The sequence below is a fragment of the Gadus morhua genome, chromosome 13 (assembly GCF_902167405.1).
Source record: "Gadus morhua chromosome 13, gadMor3.0, whole genome shotgun sequence".
In the NCBI taxonomy this organism is placed as follows: Eukaryota; Metazoa; Chordata; class Actinopteri; order Gadiformes; family Gadidae; genus Gadus; species Gadus morhua.
Window position 1 is genome coordinate 22,379,824 of NC_044060.1, and position 20,089 is coordinate 22,399,912.

The 20,089-nt window shown below is 42.1% G+C and overlaps 1 protein-coding gene across 1 annotated transcript in view; it reads left to right on the forward strand.

The window, feature by feature from the left end:
• LOC115557082 (protein NLRC3) overlaps nt 1–20,089 on the forward strand; it is a 42,496-nt gene that overhangs the window by 14,983 nt on the left and 7,424 nt on the right. The window contains exons 12-15 of the mRNA XM_030374667.1: nt 76–1,852; nt 2,019–2,189; nt 14,592–14,765; nt 15,163–15,336. Of these exons, the coding sequence (XP_030230527.1) occupies nt 76–1,852; nt 2,019–2,189; nt 14,592–14,765; nt 15,163–15,336 (2,296 nt within the window). The remainder of the gene's footprint in view (nt 1–75; nt 1,853–2,018; nt 2,190–14,591; nt 14,766–15,162; nt 15,337–20,089) is intronic.

Sequence of the window (20,089 nt, forward strand, 5' to 3'; positions counted from 1 at the left end):
TATAACATGGAATTGCCCTTATTAACATCTGGACACCATCTATTAACTGATGTATTTTGTTGTTTTCTCATTAAGAAACTGTTGCAGTCGAGTGCCAACATAAATTCATGGCTCACCTGAAGCGGAAGTTCCGTTGGGTGTTTGAGGGAATCGCTAAAGCAGGACAGTCAATACGTCTGAATAATATCTACACAGAGCTCTTCATCAGAGAGAGAGGCACTGGAGAAGTCAACCAGGAACATGAGGTCAGATGGATTGAAACTGCTTCCAGGAAACCAGCAAAGGAGGAAAACCCAATCAAATGTGAAGACATCTTAAAACCTTTACCTGGACAAGATCAACCAATCAGAACAATAATGACAACTGGAGTTGCCGGCATTGGTAAAACCTTCTTAACGCACAAGTTCACTCTGGACTGGGCTGAAGGCAAAACAAACCACAACATAAATTTCACATTTCCCATCACATTTAGAGAGCTAAATTCACTGAGAGGGAAAGAGTTTAGTTTGGTGGGACTTCTTCATCACTTCTTTATTGAAACCAAAGAAGCAGGAAACTGCAGATACGACCAGTACCAAGTTGTCTTCATCTTGGATGGTCTCGATGAGTGTCGACTTCCTCTGGACTTTCAGAACAACCAAATTTGGACTGATGTCACAAAGTCCACCTCTGTTGACGTGCTGCTGACAAACCTCATCAGGGGCGACCTACTTCCCTCCGCTCACATCTGGATCACCACACGCCCTGCGGCAGCCAACCAAATCCCAGCTGAGTGTGTTGACAGGGTGACAGAGGTAAGAGGGTTCACCAATGCACAGAAGGAGGAGTACTTCATGAAGAGATTTTCAGAAGACAAAGAGCTAGCGAACACAATCATCGACCATGTCAAGACATCACGAAGCCTCCACATCATGTGTCACATCCCAATTTTCTGTTGGATCAGTGCAAATGTTCTGAAGTACTTCACAGGAAAAGAGATGCCCAAGACCCTGACTCAGATGTACAGCCACTTCCTGCGCGTACAGTCCATTCAGGGGGACATGAAATATCATGGCAGTACTGAAACAGATCAACAATGGAGTTCAGAGAGCAGAGAGATTATTGTTTCTCTGGGAAAACTGGCTTTTAACCAGCTGAAGATAGGCAACCTGATCTTTTACGAGGAAGACCTGGCAGAGTGCGGCATTGATATCAAAGCAGCCTCAGTGTACTCAGGAGTGTTCACCCAGATCTTTAAAGAGGAGTGTGGGCTGTACCAGGACAAGGTGTTCTGCTTTGTCCATCTGAGCATCCAGGAGTTTCTGGCTGCCCTTCATGTCTTTCTGTCTTTCATCGACACTGGTGTCAATCTGCTCTCAGAAGAACAGCCAACCTCAATGGAAGATGAACTCCTCCTCTACAAGAGTGCTGTTGACAAGGCCTTACAGTGTGAGAATGGACGCCTGGACTTATTCCTCCGCTTCCTCCTGGGCCTCTCTCTAAAGACCAATCAGAAACTCCTACGAGGTCTCCTTGCAGAAAGGAAGAAAGGAAGTAGCTCAAGGATCAATCATGGAACAGTTCGTTACATCAGGGAGAAGATGAGAGGAGATCTCTCTCCAGAGAGTAGCATCAATCTCTTCCACTGTCTAAATGAGCTAAACTGCCGTTCTCTTGTGGAGAAGATCCATCAGTCCCTGACATCAGGAAGTCTCTCCGGAGAATCTCTCTCTCCTGCTCATTTTTCAGCGCTGGTCTTCATCTTACATTCATCAGAAGAGGGGCTGGATGTATTTGACTTAAAAAAATACCCTGCTTCAGATGCGGGCCTTCTGAAGCTGCTGCCAGTATTTAAAGACTCCAAAACATTTCTGTAGGTGCACATGTTTAACAAGCCAATTTACAGTAAACTACAAATAGACTAGTAATAATATCCAAAACATTCAAAGAGCACTTTTCACCTTCAACCAAATAAAATTGATAACATTAGTCAATAATAAAAAAAATTAACTAACATTTTCCTGTTATTTTGTATAAAGGCTGAATGGCTGTGGTCTGTCAGAGGAATGCTGTGAAGCTCTGGCCTCAGTTCTCAGCTCCGACACCTCTAGTCTGAGAGAACTGGACCTGAGTACCAATGATCTGAAGGATTCAGGAGTGAAGCTGCTCTCTGCTGTACTGGGGAGTCACTGTACACTGGAAACACTCAGGTCAGTTTTACTCAATGTGCAAACAGTTACACCAAAAGGTTTCCTATCGGAAGAAATTCCAGAGTTCTTGTGAATATAAAAGTTTATAAGCATGAATAAAAAAAATCATGAGTAACACGCAATATATTTCATATTGTGTTGGCATGACAGTCCAAGATCTCTTTATTATCTTGAATTATCTTTAAATAATGGTATAAGGTGTATTTTATTCATATTCCGTGAAAATGAAGTCGGACACACATCTCTAGGGCTATCAAGTTATAGTTGGTTGGTCGTACAATGCTGGTGTTACTTTCATAAGGAGAAAAGTGCTTCTTCTTGGTCTTTCCTGTATTCTGGTGCATACTGGGGATGGCCACTACCCATTACCTATTACCTACTATTCATTCAGATTCATAGCCTACATCCTGACTGGCAGGGCCTGGACAAGCTTACACTGCATATACAGACCTACTTTATGGCCATTCCACCAGCTATTACTATTTGACCTATTGTTGTTATTCTGATATTGAGACAAATCATGATCACTGTCCAATAACGTCCATTTTTTTTTTGTCTCAATGTCTACTTCAAATGCAGTTAGAAATATGGGACAGTTGCTTTATTTTGTTTATAGTCCACTAGGTGTGACGATACACTCAGCTCACGAGACGAGACGAGACACGATATTGGGTTCACGAGAACGAGACGAGACGGGATTTTAAGAAAACTAGGATGAGAAATTATATGACTGGACCAACAGACTTTTATTTAACCAAGTCGCGCATGCATTTTGAAATGTTTTATTATAACTCTTTACATGCATGAAATTGAAACTAAAACTAACATTTCTAAAAGTTAAATTAAAATAAATTAAATTAAATAATTCTCTTTTTTTCAATTGCAAACAATATTATGTGCAAAACCAAATCAAAGTACCCCAAATGTACTTTGATTAAATGTATTCGTTTTCACGGTTATTCAGCCTCTTCTTCTCCTCCGGAAAAACACGACCGCATTGCATTGTGGTAGACGGGAGTAACATGTAGGCTACATCGTATGTACACTCAAATTTTCGGTATTTTAAGTGCACTATATAGTGCATGAAATTAACCACTGAGAATTCGAATACCACTACAAAATGGCGAGCACCCTATATAGTACACTATATCCGTGATAGGGAACGATTTCGAACACAGTTTATGGCTGCTTTCGATGCTTCCCCTGCTTCCCCTCCTTCTCCTCTTCTTTTCCTTCTCCTTCTTTAGGTTCTGGCAGGCTAGATGTAGCAAAGGCGCATTACTGCCCCCACGGGCGACAAATAGAAGTTTGGATAAATCACAAATCTCGCAAGACAGATTTTTAACGCGACTGGTAATATCGTCGAGTTTGATCTCGCGAGATCTCGTGGTGTTGTAGATTAATCGAGATTTAAAACACTTAGACTAATTCAAGAGAGAGAGAGTAAAATAAAACGAGGGGTCCGGAGCAAGAATTGACAAAAGACTTTATCGTGAAGAAAAACAACAACGATAACAGCCGAGCAGGTCTTAAGAGTCACTCGCCCAACATAGAATCCAGCTCCTCTTTATGCACATACCCACATACAAGAATTTCTTTGTTTACAATGGAGTCACAACGGGGTTTCCGCCCGTCAATCTTCGTCCCAGCATGTTATCAACTGCCCAGTTCTGAGGTCTGCATGGATCAATCTCATTAACCAAGATGACCCAAAGCTGAAAGGGCTGAGGTCAACTTTAGCTTGACCCAAGGCTGAAAGGGCTGAGACCAACTTAGCTTCCCCCCAGTTCCCTATACATTCCTGTGCACCTACCATCTGCTCTGAACCCAGACTCTGCAAGCATCTTGTGGTTTCCACAATTAAAAATATAAAACCTATTAATAATCATGGTTTACCATAGAATATACTCACTAATTTCTACCACACATCCCCCCTTTGTGACTACTAAGATCACAACAAAAACATAACAGTCGTTTAGGTCATATTTTGCACTACATTTGATCATCGTTAAAAAACCTTTAAACATGTTCAGGAGTCTCAACCTGGTTTAAGGTAAAAAATATCTATCAAATGTCTAACATGTCTAACTAGAATTCACACATAACACAGTATTTTCAGCATGCATTGAAAATTAGCATTTCAGAATATATGACATAAAAATATGAAACTCAAAAATGATATTTCAAAAAATAAGTAAATAATAGAAATTAAAAACTAAAATTGTCAACAAGCTTGCATGGATTTGGATAGCTCTGATTTATCGTCATGTACTGGTATACTATATAACGTGGGGGTTAGGGCACCGCAGTTGCTCCTGTTCGCAGCCACCATGCCCTGGAACCCATTAGTCCAATGTCCATTTGTTCACACTGTCTGAAATGGTTGTGGTTCCCATAGAGAGGTCACCAGTTAAGAGAATAGGACCTCCTTCTGATGTCCGATTCTCACATTCCGGTCTCCTTTCTAGTGTCACTCCAATCTATCTCTCCATAGAGCATCCTCTCCCACTCCCCCGACTCCTCTATGCCAGTCACCATGAGGGCCATCTCCTCTTTTGATAGTACTGTTGTCTGTATTATTTCACCCTGAGCAGTCGCTGCTGTACCATTCGTTGTTAGTTTTATTATTAGATCACCCATGACTGTTGTTATTTCTCTAATTGGAGTTACGTTAGTGATTGCTAATATTGTTGTATCCTCTCTAATAGAAGTTTCATTAGTCTTGCTTGCATCTAGAGTTGAATTTAAACTCTTAGTGGTTACCAACAAATTTATCCCATTATCTCTAACCGGAGGTTGATCTACTTTATCGGTGGCAGTGGTTATATTTATTTTATCATTATCTGAAGATTTTAGTGGATTGCTTTGATCAATCTCAACTACCTTACCCGGTTGATGTTTGATTACACAAGGATCTTCTGCTTCTAATGTAAAATTAAACGTTCTGTCTGACACTGCTTTAAAAAATATGAATTCTCTCACGTTCAATTGATAATTTCCGTTGTAGTCCCATGTTCTTCCTGACGTTACTTTTAGACACCATTTCATTGAATCAAATTGGATATGTAATTTACACCGATCTTTCCTATGTGCATGTTCATAATTCTGGCGGAGGGTTAATGCACATAGGTGTTCGTCATCCGACATAACAGTAAACACAAAGTCATTGACTTGGTCTTGCGGTGGTATCTGAGCATACAAGACTATTTTCCCTTTGTTGTCAACCAGTCCTGAATGATTTTGGGCCGGATTATCCTGTGTTCCTCTCTGGCTTTCTTCAGTAGGCCTACCACCCCCTAATTCCTGGCCCTTCCAGGTTTGTGTTGTCCCCGTGGTTTCATCCTTCCTCGGGGTCTGTGCTTGTGCCAGCGAAATCTGGCACAACCCGTAAAGGATCAGAAACATGCTCCCCGTTTTCAGCATCATCATGGTGCTGTATCTTTTGGCTCGACTGGATCTGGTCCTGGGGCAGCTCCATACACGTGTGTCTGCGTCTGGCTCCTCCTCCTCACGGTCGTCTCTGGCTTTGGGTTGAGCAGCTTTTGTGCAATGGTTGAGATGATACCACGTGGCACTTCCTTCCACTTGGATGGCTGTTGGTGTTGCGCTGGTGACTTTGTATGGTCCTTCTCGTCTAGGCTCGTTCCATTTCCTCCTGAATATCCTGAGGTACACTTGGTCACCTGGCTCCACCCCCCTTGGTGGCTCCTTCTCCAATTCTGGAACTCTGTCTTTCTCTTGTTGAAAAATAAGCCTGTGTATGCCTGTTAGTTGTCCCATATAACGTCTTAATTCAGTTTCCAATTGTTCTAATGGAGGTCCTTTATGAGGCCCTCGAATGACAGGTGAAGGCATGGGTCGACCCGTAAACATTTCATGCGGGGTTAGATGCGTCGTTCTGTTAGTTTTCATGCGATAACTCATTAGTGTCAGTCGTAATGCATTAGTCCTTTAATTTAGTACTCTAATTTAATTTTGTTAATCTTTGTCTTAAGCGTCCGATTCCTCTCTCCACCATACCTTGTGGTTTGAGGAATGTAGACACAGCCTAATCTTTGTTTGACATGCAGATGTTAAATCACTTGTTTGAGTGTTTTCTGAATAAACGCAGCTCTGTCGCCTGAGCTAATTTGTGACGGAATTCCAAACCTTGGCATGACTTCTCTAGTCAGAACCTTGATTACCGTAGCCGCACTTTGGTCTTCTGATGGGACTGCTTCTACCCATCTGTTGAACACTGTTTTTTCAAATATTTCACACTCATTTAGCTGTATGTTAATCATTGTTTGCAAGTATGGTGAAGAAAAACCTTGTTTTCAAAAATTTTCCTAATTCTCCTCAATACCTCCCCCCTTGCGCAATGGTCAAAACCATGCGCTTTAAATGATAAGCAAATCTAAGACCGTCGTTGGTGCAACCAACGTCGAAACGTCTAACCTTAAGCATCAGCAAACTGAAACCAATCCTTTGGGAAGGGAAATCGAAACCAGTATGTCCAAATCCAAAGCCCAATATGGGTGGGTTTACCATCAGCCGCCCGAAACCACGCTGTTCCGAAGTCATGCACTAAACCGAAAAAACGTACATGCGATAGTGGCCTTCTATACCACAAAGGTAAAATAGAATGAAATAAAACGCGACATGCCCCGTTCCAAGACCACTTCTGCTGCCATAGCTGACATATCTAACTCCTGTTCCCCCTCCACCTTTCATCAGCCGGCTTTTCCTATGATGGTTGCAGTCCGTCACTCCATGATCAAGTGAGCCAGTGCTCACAGTGACTCTGCCAAGTAATCGTGACTGTGCCTGATTTAGGTTGTCCCGGGCTTCAAGGTGGGATCTTACCCATCGTTGGCTAACCAGCCTTCCATACTGGCTTATTGCAGGATGCCGTACCTGGGATACGATCAATCCCCACCTATATGGTGGTATAGATCGCAAAGTGGAGGGATGGAGACAGAGTCTTCAGCCGCATCTGCCTTATGCAGCCATACGTGTGCGTAATGAATACACATCAGGGCGACTATAAAACAAAAGATAATTTATCAGAGTTAAAATTATTAAAGTATTGCAGCAGTATTAGTGGCATTTGAAGGTAAACCCACTACTTCCGAATCCAATTTGACAACATAGCACGTATGTCTCCTTCCCAGCAGATGTAGCGTCAATCCACCTATTGTCTTTAACTAGGGAGATGTGAAAGAAAACAAATATCACAATATTAAAACTTGCATTTTCAATATTGGGCGACTCACTTTTGTCTTAACCGTTACTCAAAATCACAATTCTCTTCATAATCCTACCCGATTGCCCTCCACTATCTATTTAAATTGGACGACCTAATTAAACCTTTTATTCTACCTATTGATTGCATTTAGTGTTTTCCATATTTTGATTCACTACTATACCAAACCCAAACCCTCTATGTTGATCTTAACTAGTTTATTCAACACTGAATTGATACATTGTTTCTATTTAGTAATTAACCATATTGTTTTATCTGAAGTGTGCTTGGGTATCCCCTTGTGTACTCACTCGGAGTAGGAGAGGATTCTCCCCTACCTCAGCAGCCCTGACACACACACGAGAACAGGCTCACACACACCCTTTTTTATTTTATTTTACTTACTTATTTTAAATGACATTTGTCATTGTGGATAACCTAAATTAGAAATTTGGACAATGTTTTATCATACTTATTTGGTCTAATTTTTAAGTATTGCCGTTTGTTTTTTCTAAATTATAAGATCACTTTTAATAAATTGTCTATTACTTATCATAATCTCGAAGGAAATATTTTATTTGTGTTGTTATCTTGGCACCTAGACCTCGTCAGGCCCAAGCACCAAAATAACATCCACCTATCCACGCAGAGTCCATGGGTTGGGTCCGCTCCTCGTTTGATGAGTCACTTTACCCTGGCGCCATTGAACCCATTGACTCCTGTGGAGTGTGGTGTGCAGACAATTTTTAACGCTAATTGCTCATGTTTTGGAGTCTAGATAATTATTCCTAAATCCTGTGATCACCATGTAACTTACTCAGGGACACATCAACACTCAGCTAGGAGGAGATGGGGATCGAACTAGCAACCTTTCGGTTACAAGACACCCTCTACTTCCTGAGCTAAACCGACCCCCAGCCTCCTCTCCGCTGATTTATTAGCTCCGGCTCGGTCCTCATCCGCCCTTTTTGCTTTCTATACATTCCTCTCCCTTCTCCAAACACCTTCTCCCTCTGATCCAACCCGTTGTCTCACCAGTGCTCTGTGTACCAAGATGTAATGATCTATACCACATGGTGTTCCGACGCGATGCAGAGTCTCCAAGAACCACAGAATCACCAATCCCAGTGGTGGTTCTATGTTTTCTCTAAAACAGTGGACATGGGTTACATTCAGGGACCAAATACAGAGTACATCCAAGCGCACAAATAATCTATTCAGTACAATGCAAATTCAGTCTCTTTCTCTCTGTTGCCTCTCTGTCCAGCCCCCACCGGCGGGTTTTCCTCACTTACGTTCCTTCTCTCTAACTTTCTTTACCTCTCTTTACCTACTTCCTTTGCTTTCACAAATCTCCATAACCATTTTCACTTTCAGTAATCCTTTCCTTTCCTTTCTGGTTTGTTCGTTTTTGGACACACTCCAAAACTAGATTATTAATCTTTAAAGACCATCGAAAGATATCATTCTCCCAAAGAAAATTCTAACCGGAAAGCCTTCTCCAATCTCATCGCCACTTCTCGTTGCCAATCCACACACTCTTCCTCTTCTCTGTCTCACTCTTCACAAATCACTTCATCTGACCCCTCTAACTCAACTCAATGTAACTCTTTCTCACTCACTCACTCACTCACTCACTCACTCATTCGCTCACAAATACAACTTAAAATAAGAATGGAGCTATACCTATGACTTGGAGCTGTCATATAGGTATTAACTGCGTGTGTTCCGAGAATCCTAAAGTTTTGGTGAATTTTCCTGCCAGGGGGAGGTGAGAGGCATAATTTGGACCTACGCAAGTGTAAGTGGCTCCAGTGTGGGCCATCATTGGCGTGCCTCTATACTTTATCAGAACCTGCAGTATTGGTTCCTCATCAGCTTGTTTTGTGATTGCTACAAGCTGACCCTCCCCCTGTGGATTCTCTGGGCAGCCCTAGTATCCCTGTCCCATAAAGGGACCTGCCTGGTAGCTACCTCCTTGTTCCTGCCTTCCCTGATAACCGTTACCCTGTCCTTGCTGTGGTGGATAGGGGTTAGCCAAACAATTCCTCCTAATATGTCCTTCCATGTTGCACCCATAACATATTAAAGGACCTCTGCGTTGTCCTTGGGATCCTTGTTGTTGATTGTTTCTAAACTGTCCTTGGTGTCCTTGTTGTAAATTGTTTATATACTGACCTTTGGGCCCCTTATTCTGATCCTGCCTATTCCCATTTGTTGGGTTCCCAGTATTATGTAGGTGCATCTGAATGGTGTATATGAATGGTGGAGTGGGTGACCATTGGCTCTGAGGCTGTTGTACTGGGGTAGAGAATGCCTGTTGAGGAGGTTGGGTTTGTGGTGCGCCCTGCTGGACGGCTTGCAATATTGTTCCAACAGGCTCTGAAACAACCGCCTGTTTCTTCTTCTCTTTCTCTCTTCTTGTAAGTTCTTCCAACTGAAGCTGAGATAGCTTCCTCTGCACCTCTTTGCTTTGTTCCTGTATTTTGTGTTTATTTTGCCGATATTTCTCCACTGCATGAACCACATGGTCACAGAAGTCTCTATGTGGTTTATTTGTAACCAGTCCAACCACATCATCTAGCTTAACTTTGATTGGGCTAGGTAGAATCTCTATCACAGAGTTTCTAAACATGACAGAGAACACCGGATGGATCTCAGGATCCTCATCCGTCTCCATGCGCCATCTGTCTACTTGGGCCTGCAGGTAGGATGCAGGATTCTCTGTGTTGTTGATAGGGAGGCCTCTCATATTTTTATGATCGATATGGGTCGGGAACTCCCTTCTGAGTGTGGTCCACATCGCCGCTCTGTAGCAATCAAGTGTAATCCCATCATGCATTACGTCCATTACATCCAACCCTCCATTCCTCAGTACAGACTCCAATTTAGATAACCCCAATACTCTTGCCAACAGAGCTTTCAGGTCCCCCACTGCCATTAGCTTTCCCACTGTGAGTTCCTCAAATGTTCCAATCCATTTAGACGCCCCGTTATGTATGTTGGGGAGTTTAGAAATGACTCCCTCCAGGTCCTGTGAACCCCACGGTTGATATTGGACCTGTTGTCCTTTGACTAGAATGGGATAATTACCTGGGAGGGTGTCGGGTGCCTTTCTTCCCCTTCGTGCTCTCCTTAGTTTCCCCCGTGACTGGAGTACTAGGGGGCTTTGTATTGATGTACTGCAGCCAGACACCTCTGTGCCTGGGTCCCCACTGACCCTCCCTTGTGTGTTACATTTATTATCTCCTTCATCTAGTGTGACTTCCCCTTTATATTCCACGTTGTCTGTTATCAGTGGATGCATGTTAGTTGGTTTGTACGGCGGTGGCTCAAGCTTCAGAGGCAAAGGTTGAGCCTCTTCTTCCTTTGTGATTATTTTTCTGGCCACTCGTTGTATTGCGCGCCACCTCTCTCCCTCCATTTTGAACAAAGCTAGCACTAACCTATCCCTGTCTCTCATCTCTAAGGACTTTTTTCCACTTCTGTTAGGTTTGTAGTTCCTTATTACTACCTCCATGTCCCTACACATTATTGGATCAAAAGTCAAAATTATTACTATTAATTATTTATCTATTCTGAAGTACACTATTTATTAATAAAATTTGTTTGAGTTTATTCTACTTGTTATTTTCTATACTTTACTATCTCTAAGCTACAAATGTGAACTCTTCCCAAGCGCTGGTCTCCCTCCCGAAGGTTGGAATGTGGCCCCCACCCTTCACTGTTATCTTTAACCCCGGCCTGCAGGCTCCTGCTCGTCCCCTGTGTGTTTGCTCGTGCACGTGTAGTTAGAGTCAGCGAGATGTTTAAGTCAAAGAAGATTTACACATTTATTCAGTATTTCAACAAATTAACTATTCTCTATCCGTCTAATTTATTTATGATTATCAACTACTTTAAACAAATTAACTATTCTCTGTCCGCCTAATTTATTTATGACAGAATCAACAACAAAAAATGAACCGGGTCGTAAAAACCTCCGAGGTAACTTAATCCTAACACGACTTAAATACAGACAATAAGCCGGTTCATACAATTTTAATATTATATTGAAAAATGTCCGAATTGTTTGTAATTAATTACAAAGAAAAAGGTTGACCGAGCGTAGAAACTGGCCTTTTGGCTAGAACAGTCGGATGGATAATCAATCGACCAGAATTTCAAACAAGAACCTATTGCCACACAGCACCAAGATCAGAGTTACAGACTGGCCCTTTCTTTAGATCCAACACTGCAGCGTGATTGGAAGATTAGCGGGTCAAACTCATTCAAACGGAACGTCAAACGACAAGCCCATTCTTTTAAAATAATGGCTGAATACATAACCATTCGAACAGATCAAGAACAAACAAGAAACTTCTCAAAACACCAAGATCAGGATTAGCTAATCACCGTAAGCGGTATCCCAACCAAGAGACTTATCTATTCAAAAAGTGCGAGAAGCCTGTTTTCTCAAAATAGCAAGATCGGAATCAGAAATTCACCATCATTGGTGCAGGATCTGCAGGTCAACTGCACCAAGATGAGTATTTAAAATTCACTAGTCAGCATCCCAAGAAAGCTCCTCAAATAAAAACGACTGAATTCATTCCCAATTGACAACTCAACTCCAAATAGGATACTGTCAGAAAAAGTCCTACAGGTCAGTTTCTTTCGACCTGCGGGCCTGCTGGCCCTGTCCTTGTTAGAACTTTCCACTAATTCGTTCCTCCACAAGACAGTCACAGGACTTACAGTAAGCCTATTTAACCAAAACACCAAAACATCAAATAACAACAACTCGTATCAAAATAGGGAGCCACAAAGCGTCTTGGTCATTTAGAACCACAGACGCGCGTATGGCCCATGTGCGCGCGCACGTCAATCTCTCCCGCGGAGCCCCCGTATCTCTCACTCGCTCATTTATCTATAATTTTAGTTTGTTTGATCAAAGAGACACTTTACCTGCTGCTGAGCGTTTCAGACGGGGCAAGAACAGATCAAACCACTCTATCCTATATATGGCAAGACAACTTACCCTTGAGCTCTGGTCGTATGATCCGTTCGAGTCCCGTCCTCTGGCCCGGCAGCTGGAGAGTCCCTATTTCCTCCTGGTCGTGACGCCAAATTATGTTGTAGATTAATCGAGATTTAAAACACTTAGACTAATTCAAGAGAGAGAGAGTAAAATAAAACGAGGGGTCCGGAGCAAGAATTGACAAAAGACTTTATCGTGAAGAAAAACAACAACGATAACAGCCGAGCAGGTCTTAAGAGTCACTCGCCCAACATAGAATCCAGCTCCTCTTTATGCACATACCCACATACAAGAATTTCTTTGTTTACAATGGAGTCACAACGGGGTTTCCGCCCGTCAATCTTCGTCCCAGCATGTTATCAACTGCCCAGTTCTGAGGTCTGCATGGATCAACCTCATTAACCAAGATGACCCAAAGCTGAAAGGGCTGAGGTCAACTTTAGCTTGACCCAAGGCTGAAAGGGCTGAGACCAACTTAGCTTCCCCCCAGTTCCCTATACATTCCTGTGCACCTACCATCTGCTCTGAACCCAGACTCTGCAAGCATCTTGTGGTTTCCACAATTAAAAATATAAAACCTATTAATAATCATGGTTTACCATAGAATATACTCACTAATTTCTACCACAGTGGCACGGGATCTCGTCACACCCCTATAGTCTACAGATCAAAAGACTAATTTAATATGTAACTTACTTGCTCCTTTTAAGTATTACATTGCATTGGGAGTCTAATTCCTCCACAGAAATGGGTGGAAAGTGCTTATAACTCTCTCCCAGTTAGCGATCTGTCACTTCTCTACATGTAGTTGTGTTGCTGGAACGCTGCTGAGGGAGGTAGCCAATTTGATTGATTCGTTGATTTGTCCAATCATGTGGTGATAACAAAAAAAAAAAAAAACGGTACCATTGGCCTGGGGCACACATTGGTGGGCACACAATTTTCGTGCGCCAATGAAAAGCTGTCTCTGCTTGATATACAGCAAAAAAGTGTGCAAGCTTAAATTGACTTCAACGTGGCCGGCGCCCCTGACTTGGAGGAGGGCTCTATTTCGATTTACCAATTACTAGCCTAGCCCAAATGATTGAAGTTCAGGCGCATTTAAATGGTTGCTTGCAAGTACGGTCTATCACACAATTAAACAAGGATATACGCTATGATTTTTTGTTGATTTAATTCATATTTATAATAGTAGATTCATAGTTAGCAGATATAGTCAAGTGAATATTTCCCGGGGGGCGGCGTCCTAGCGCCCTCTATTGACCCACCGCCACTGCCTTCATGGTAGAGCAGGGTTTAAGCCGGATGGCGATAGCCGCACCAATTACGTAATTACCTTGTGGGTACCGTGTTTGTTTGTTTTTATCCCCCTGTCGTCCGGAAGTGACGATTCTGTCGACCAATCAACGGACGGCATATGTAGTTCGAACTTGTTGGCCCCCTTTCAGACCGCTTGGTACCCCAACGGAGGAGCACTGAGCGATAAGTACAGCTAATTGCGGCTAAGTCCGGACCCTGCCGCAGTGCTTTTCTACACATACAACAGTATATCAAAACCCATGACAAGGGCAAGCATCAGTTACCTTCCAAACATTACCTGTTAACATAGCAAAAGGTGTAACTCCCTGATTCCTATTGGGTTAACGTTATTCAAATGAAGCCAATCACACACCGCCTACACCCTCTCTAGGTTGAACAGTTGGTGGGGTGCGATACCTGGGTAAGATGAGCCCTAGACCTGTTGGTCTGTGGGGGATCTGTCGTTGGATACACAAAGAAATTACCATTTGGTTCTACACAACACCAACCCCTCAGTTGCTCCGTTGGTCAATTCCTTAAAGAACAATATGGGGTTAAAGAAGACCTCTGGCAGAGAGGGGGAGGAGGAGAACAAGATGAAGATGAATCTAAGGCAATTGTTGGACAGCTAGATTACCAAACATGAGAACCGAAATATTAAAATAAGAAAAAGCCGAGCTACATATGGATTTTGAATTCCCTTCATTTCATTTTTCATTGTGATGTTCAATTTCAGAAAATAATGTGGCAATATTGAATAGTTAAATCTGTCAAAAGTTGTATATTATCTAATCTAAAATTACACTTTTTGGTGACACTGTTCTGACTCCAAACAATATTTCTGTTTATTTATGCGAAGGCTGACTGGCTGTCATCTGTCAGAGGAATGCTGTGAAGCTCTGGCCTCAGTTCTCAGCTCCAACACCTCTAGTCTGAGAGAGCTGGACCTGAGTATCAATGATCTACTGGATTCAGGAGTGAAGCTGCTCTCTGTTGGACTGGGGGATCCACGCTGTACACTGAAATCTCTCAGGTCAGTTTTACTCAATGTGCAGTTACACCACAAGGTTTAATATCAGAAGACATTCAACAGATTTAATACTGCAAAGGCAAAATTCCCAAATAATTTGCATATTTTTAGCTTTTCTGAAAATCCTATATTTGGATTTTCTGTTGCCATGGAAGTATAAGGTATACATTACCTTTTAAGTTTGTTCAGGATGGTATCTGATATATGACTGTATTACATTCCTATTCTACTCATTATCATGAAGTTAGACTGTAAGGTGACGTTTTATTAATATTTCCATCTGACGTCTAACTTTTCACATTTAAATGTATAATTTATAAGCATTCACAATGTTAAGTAGTCAAGGCTTGTGCTGAGATACAAAAAAACATCAACATGTTCATGTATATTTTGTGTAAAGGCTGAATGGCTGTGGTCTCTCAGAGAGATGCTGTGAAGCTCTGGCCTCAGTTCTCAGCTCCAACAGCTCTAGTCTGAGAGAGCTGGACCTGAGTACCAATGATCTGAAGGATTCAGGAGTGAAGCTGCTCTCTGTTGGACTGGGGAGTCAAAACTGTACATTGGAAACTCTCAGGTCAGTTTTTCTCAATATGCAGTTACACCACAAGGTTCAATACCAGGAGACATTTAACCGATATTAATCATACATATATATTTGAAATATTCAAATAATATTAACATATTGATTTTATTTTGCCATGACAGTATAAGGCAAAAGTATATACATTATATAAATAGATGTGTTATTGATTATATGAAGTGTGTGAAAATAATAAATTACTAGAAAATGCAGAGTGCTGTAGTGCAAAGTGAGGTAGATTTTTTATTTTTTTGTAAAGCCACATAGTTTAAGACATCATCTTGAACGTCCTCACGCTCTAGCCTCAACGTAAGTCAATGAGACCAACTGGAACAACCTGGTATCACAGGAATCCTTGAAATTACCACGGACGCTTAGCTCAAAATCTGTGGAATCCTCACAGAAACACGCCAATTTCCATGATATGGCCACGGATTTTGCTCAAAAGCAAGTTAATGACACAAATATTCCGTGGCGAGCATGGTCCTGGGGTGCTCGCAGCATCTGGCTGCCATTATTCTTATAAGGTACCCTTCACATCCTCTGATATTACTTACCTTCTTCTATAACAGTGGTTTTCAAACTGTGGGGGGCGCCAGAGTTCTTCAGGGGGAACGCGACGTGAGAAAAAAATAAACCCGAAAGAAAATCTGAAAGTCGATGATTCAAATCATCAGTCGTACTTCAACTGTAGAAGTAACATAACTAAATCAATTGTCAACCGTTTATCTTCGTGCAAACCATTTAACAAATCGACACACTTGTATCTTCAATAATATCTAAACAGAATTTCGATATCATTTAAAATTTCTTCAGAATCAGTTTTAGTTTCATACCGCTTTGTTTTCAGCTGTTTTCATTGAAGACGTTAGCCCATTCTGATACACCTACTTCTAGACATCGTAACTCATTCATTTTTCAACCGTTTACCATCGTTCAAACCATTAAACAAATCTACACACTTGTATCTTCAATACTATCTAATTTTGATAGCATTTATACCTTTTTCAGAATCACAGTTTTAGTTTCAAACTGGCATCGTTTTCAGTTGCTTATAATAATTTAGGTCACCATAGCAACGCCGGTAAACAAACCCCGCCGAATAGTCCAATCTCTGGACTGAAAAGGCAGATCTGATTCGACCCTGAATGAATCTGTGTAAACTGGCAGTTTACACAGATTAAGATGTTTTTGTATGTATTTAAAAAAGGTTAAGCTAAAACATGCCTAGATAAAGTTGTTAAATTGTGTTAAGAAATGTGTTTAAAAACGCACAAAGATGTTGTAATGTTTCAGAAATATGTTTAAAATATTCTGACGTGTTGCTGAAAAAATATGTTTCAAATGTTTTAAAATTATGATCAGAGGTGTTTAAAATGTGTAAAATAATTAAGATAGCTTTCAAAAAAAATGTTGGGGGGGGGCTCAGCTGAAATTTCTTCTCTGAGGGGGGGCTCACTCTCTCACACTTTGAAAACCCCTGTTCTATAACATTAATGGCTTTTTATTGACGTAAACAGCTGAAAGTAAAGAAAACAACTGGTGGAGAGTTCTATGTAACTGTTGTCATTCATGTTGAATTTGTAGTCTATTGATTTTGGGACTCTTAAAAGATTATTGAAAAGTAATGGACATCCTTGTGATGAAGGGAAACTTGTTTTTAGGACATGCCAGCAAAATATTTGATTTAATATTAGAGCATGATCATGGGAAAGTACAGGCAGCTAAGTTACATTAAGTGAGACAATGGGTGAACAAGATTCTTGGGAAGGAAACCTTTTATTGTTGGTAGGGAATACACAGGTAGCAAAGGTAAGTGGGGGAGACCATTGTGGAGAGTTTAGGATTGGTGGGAGAGGCCAAGTTAGGTGAGAAGGTCTGCAAATCTGCAAGCAAGGCTGCAAGATGAATCTACTCAACAAAGAAGTCAGTCGATTGGCCTGGCCTCAGTATCAGACTTAAAGGTCCCATGACATGCTATTTTATGTATTCTTTAATCTAGGTATTAGTGGGCAACTAACACAGTATTCAAAGACGTTCCCGAAATTCAGCCGTGGTGCAGAGTTACAGCCACTCCGAGCCAGTCGCACATTGAGCTTCCCCCAAATGCGCTGTTTTTGTGTCTGTAGCTATAATGCAAATGAGGAGGAGCGAGGCGGGTCACGGTACCATGCGCTCTGTTTACAGTGGATGTATCGCAATGGCGAGGCGCACACAGCCATTAGCCGTGTTCTGTAAATATTCTAGAACACACAGGAGTCCTGGAGTTCTATATCTTAATATTATCATATAGCCTGCATATATATCTATATCATATAATATATATTATCACAGCCAAAAGCTGTGTGAGCCGATATTATGAATCTCAAACGACCGCGTTGGGTTCTCCGACGTTCCTGGTTCTTCAACGTCCACATCCATGTGAAGTAGACTGAACCGCGACAAGGAGGAGAAAGGGATTGTTGCCGGGCAGCACTTAGGCACCCCCGCCTCCGGCGGTGGTCCCTCAGCGGGGCTCAAGCGGGAGACATTCGCCGCCAACAATCCCTTTCTCCTCCATGTCGTGGTTCATGTTCTTGAGGGAGTCAAAGCCAAAGTTCCTTCCCCCCAATTCATTCTCAACCTTGGCTGAGATAACTCCCACACTACGAGTCTCGTTGTAGAAATACCAGAGACGAGAGTCCGACGTGTTATGTGCCATAACAACAAAAGCAGAACGGTTATCCAAATAACAAGGACGTGTACAACACTTGCGTTACAGTCCTGGAGCTCTATATCATATAATACATAGATATCTATATCATATAATACATATTATCACGGCCAAAAGCTGTGTGCGCCTCCAGACGATATTATGAATCACAAAAGACTTTGTCGGGTTCTGCGACGTCTCTGGTTCTTCCACTTTCACATCAACCTGAAGTCGACTGAACCGCGCGCTGCCTGCCGCCGGCTGCCCGCTGCCGGGCGATGGTGCCTCGTGGCAACCGGCGGCATGTCGCAGTTCATGTAATTCAGCGAGTCAAGCCAAAGTTCCTTTCCCCCAATTCCTTCTCAACCATGGTTCAGATAACCCCCACGACAGTGTCGTTGTGGAAATACAAGAGACATCAAAGAACCGACAAGAAACACTTGCGTTACAGTGTGTGTATTCACACACACACACACACATGTGGCGCTCGCACGGTCGAGTCTCATTGGCGGGCAAACGTCTCTGGGCGGGCCAGGCAGAGTAAGGGGAGGAGCTTAGATGCTTTATGAGTTTATGACGTCCTAAATAAAGACATTCCAAATCAGCTCGCTTGAGCCTCCGTTTTTTCAAAGGCGAGCAGAACAGCTAGTGCTCGTTTTACACCAAACGCAAGTTTTAGCCACTGGGGGACCATAGGCAGGCTAGGGGAACTCATATTTATGTTAGAAAACCTCATAAAGTGAGATTTTCATGTCATGGGACTAGGCCTGTCACGATAACAAATTTTTCTGGGCGATTAATTGCCCCAGGAATTATTGCGATAAGCGATAATATTGCCGTTTTTCTACTAATATAATGATAAAGTACACCCTTTCGAAGATCAATAAACCTTTATTTTTAAAGAACACTGGAACTGGACTGCTGGAAGACATTTAAAATATCCCGAATAAATTAACAAAACAACCAAAAACAATCTATTATTAACAAAAAATGCTCTTGAATAAAAACCAAACACCACCAAAAACAATAAATAAAATTGAAACACTAAATAAAAAGGATGTACACGATTGCGCCACGACTCCGCCTCCCACACAGACAATGCAACAAGTTAGTAGCCGCGTTTACATGGCACATCTGATCCGCATAGATTTCTATGCGGCATAGATCTGTTCCTAAAATGTGTTCCGAATGTACTGTATACATGGCAGTAACAAAAGTGTCCGTTCTGTCTCTCGCGCACACCTGACACATCTCTGGACCGGCGGCGACATAATGGATGTCTTATCACTATCGGGGATTTTAAATTAGATTTTAATGAAAGCACAGCAGGAGAGAGCTTTTCTCTCCCTGCTCCTTCAATTAAGAAGGAGGAGGACAGCGCAGCAACGTCAATTTCTCGTCAGATCTTTATATTTACCTTAAGCTCCGCCGCAAACAAGAGGAATTTGGATGCGAGTCTGCAGCCAAGACTGGTGGGAGAGAGTGGTCTTACAGGAATTTAGTGACCAGGAATCCTCGAAGGTCCATTTGTGAACTACATCAGCTGCCATCTCTCTAAGTTAAGAAGTATTTTAACGTTCAGCCTGCAAAAGTACTACTAGTAGCCTACTCATTTACAGTTACCTCGGACGCGCGCGGACACTACGATACGCGAACACGTCATTATTAAACACCCATGTCCCGTCGCTTAGCAACCGGACACGCTTACCGGACTACTTTTACGGAGTGATAACAAAGACGTGAATCAGGCAATAAATCCACTTTCCTTGACAGCGGTGAAGTTCGGTGTGCTTAAAAGTACCGACGGAGCTCAGTGGACCAATTAGAACTACTGCGGCTGCCCTAAGTTAAACCCCAATCTATTCGGAATAAGTGCATACATGGCAATTAAAACGGACTACACCACCTCTTCTATTCGGCATAGAATCTATGCCGAACAGATAATTGTATTCCGAATAAGGCGTATACATGACCATTTTCTGTTCCGCATAGAAATCTATGCGGAACAGATGTGATCATGTCAACGCGGCTACTGACACTTGACGAGGGGGTTTA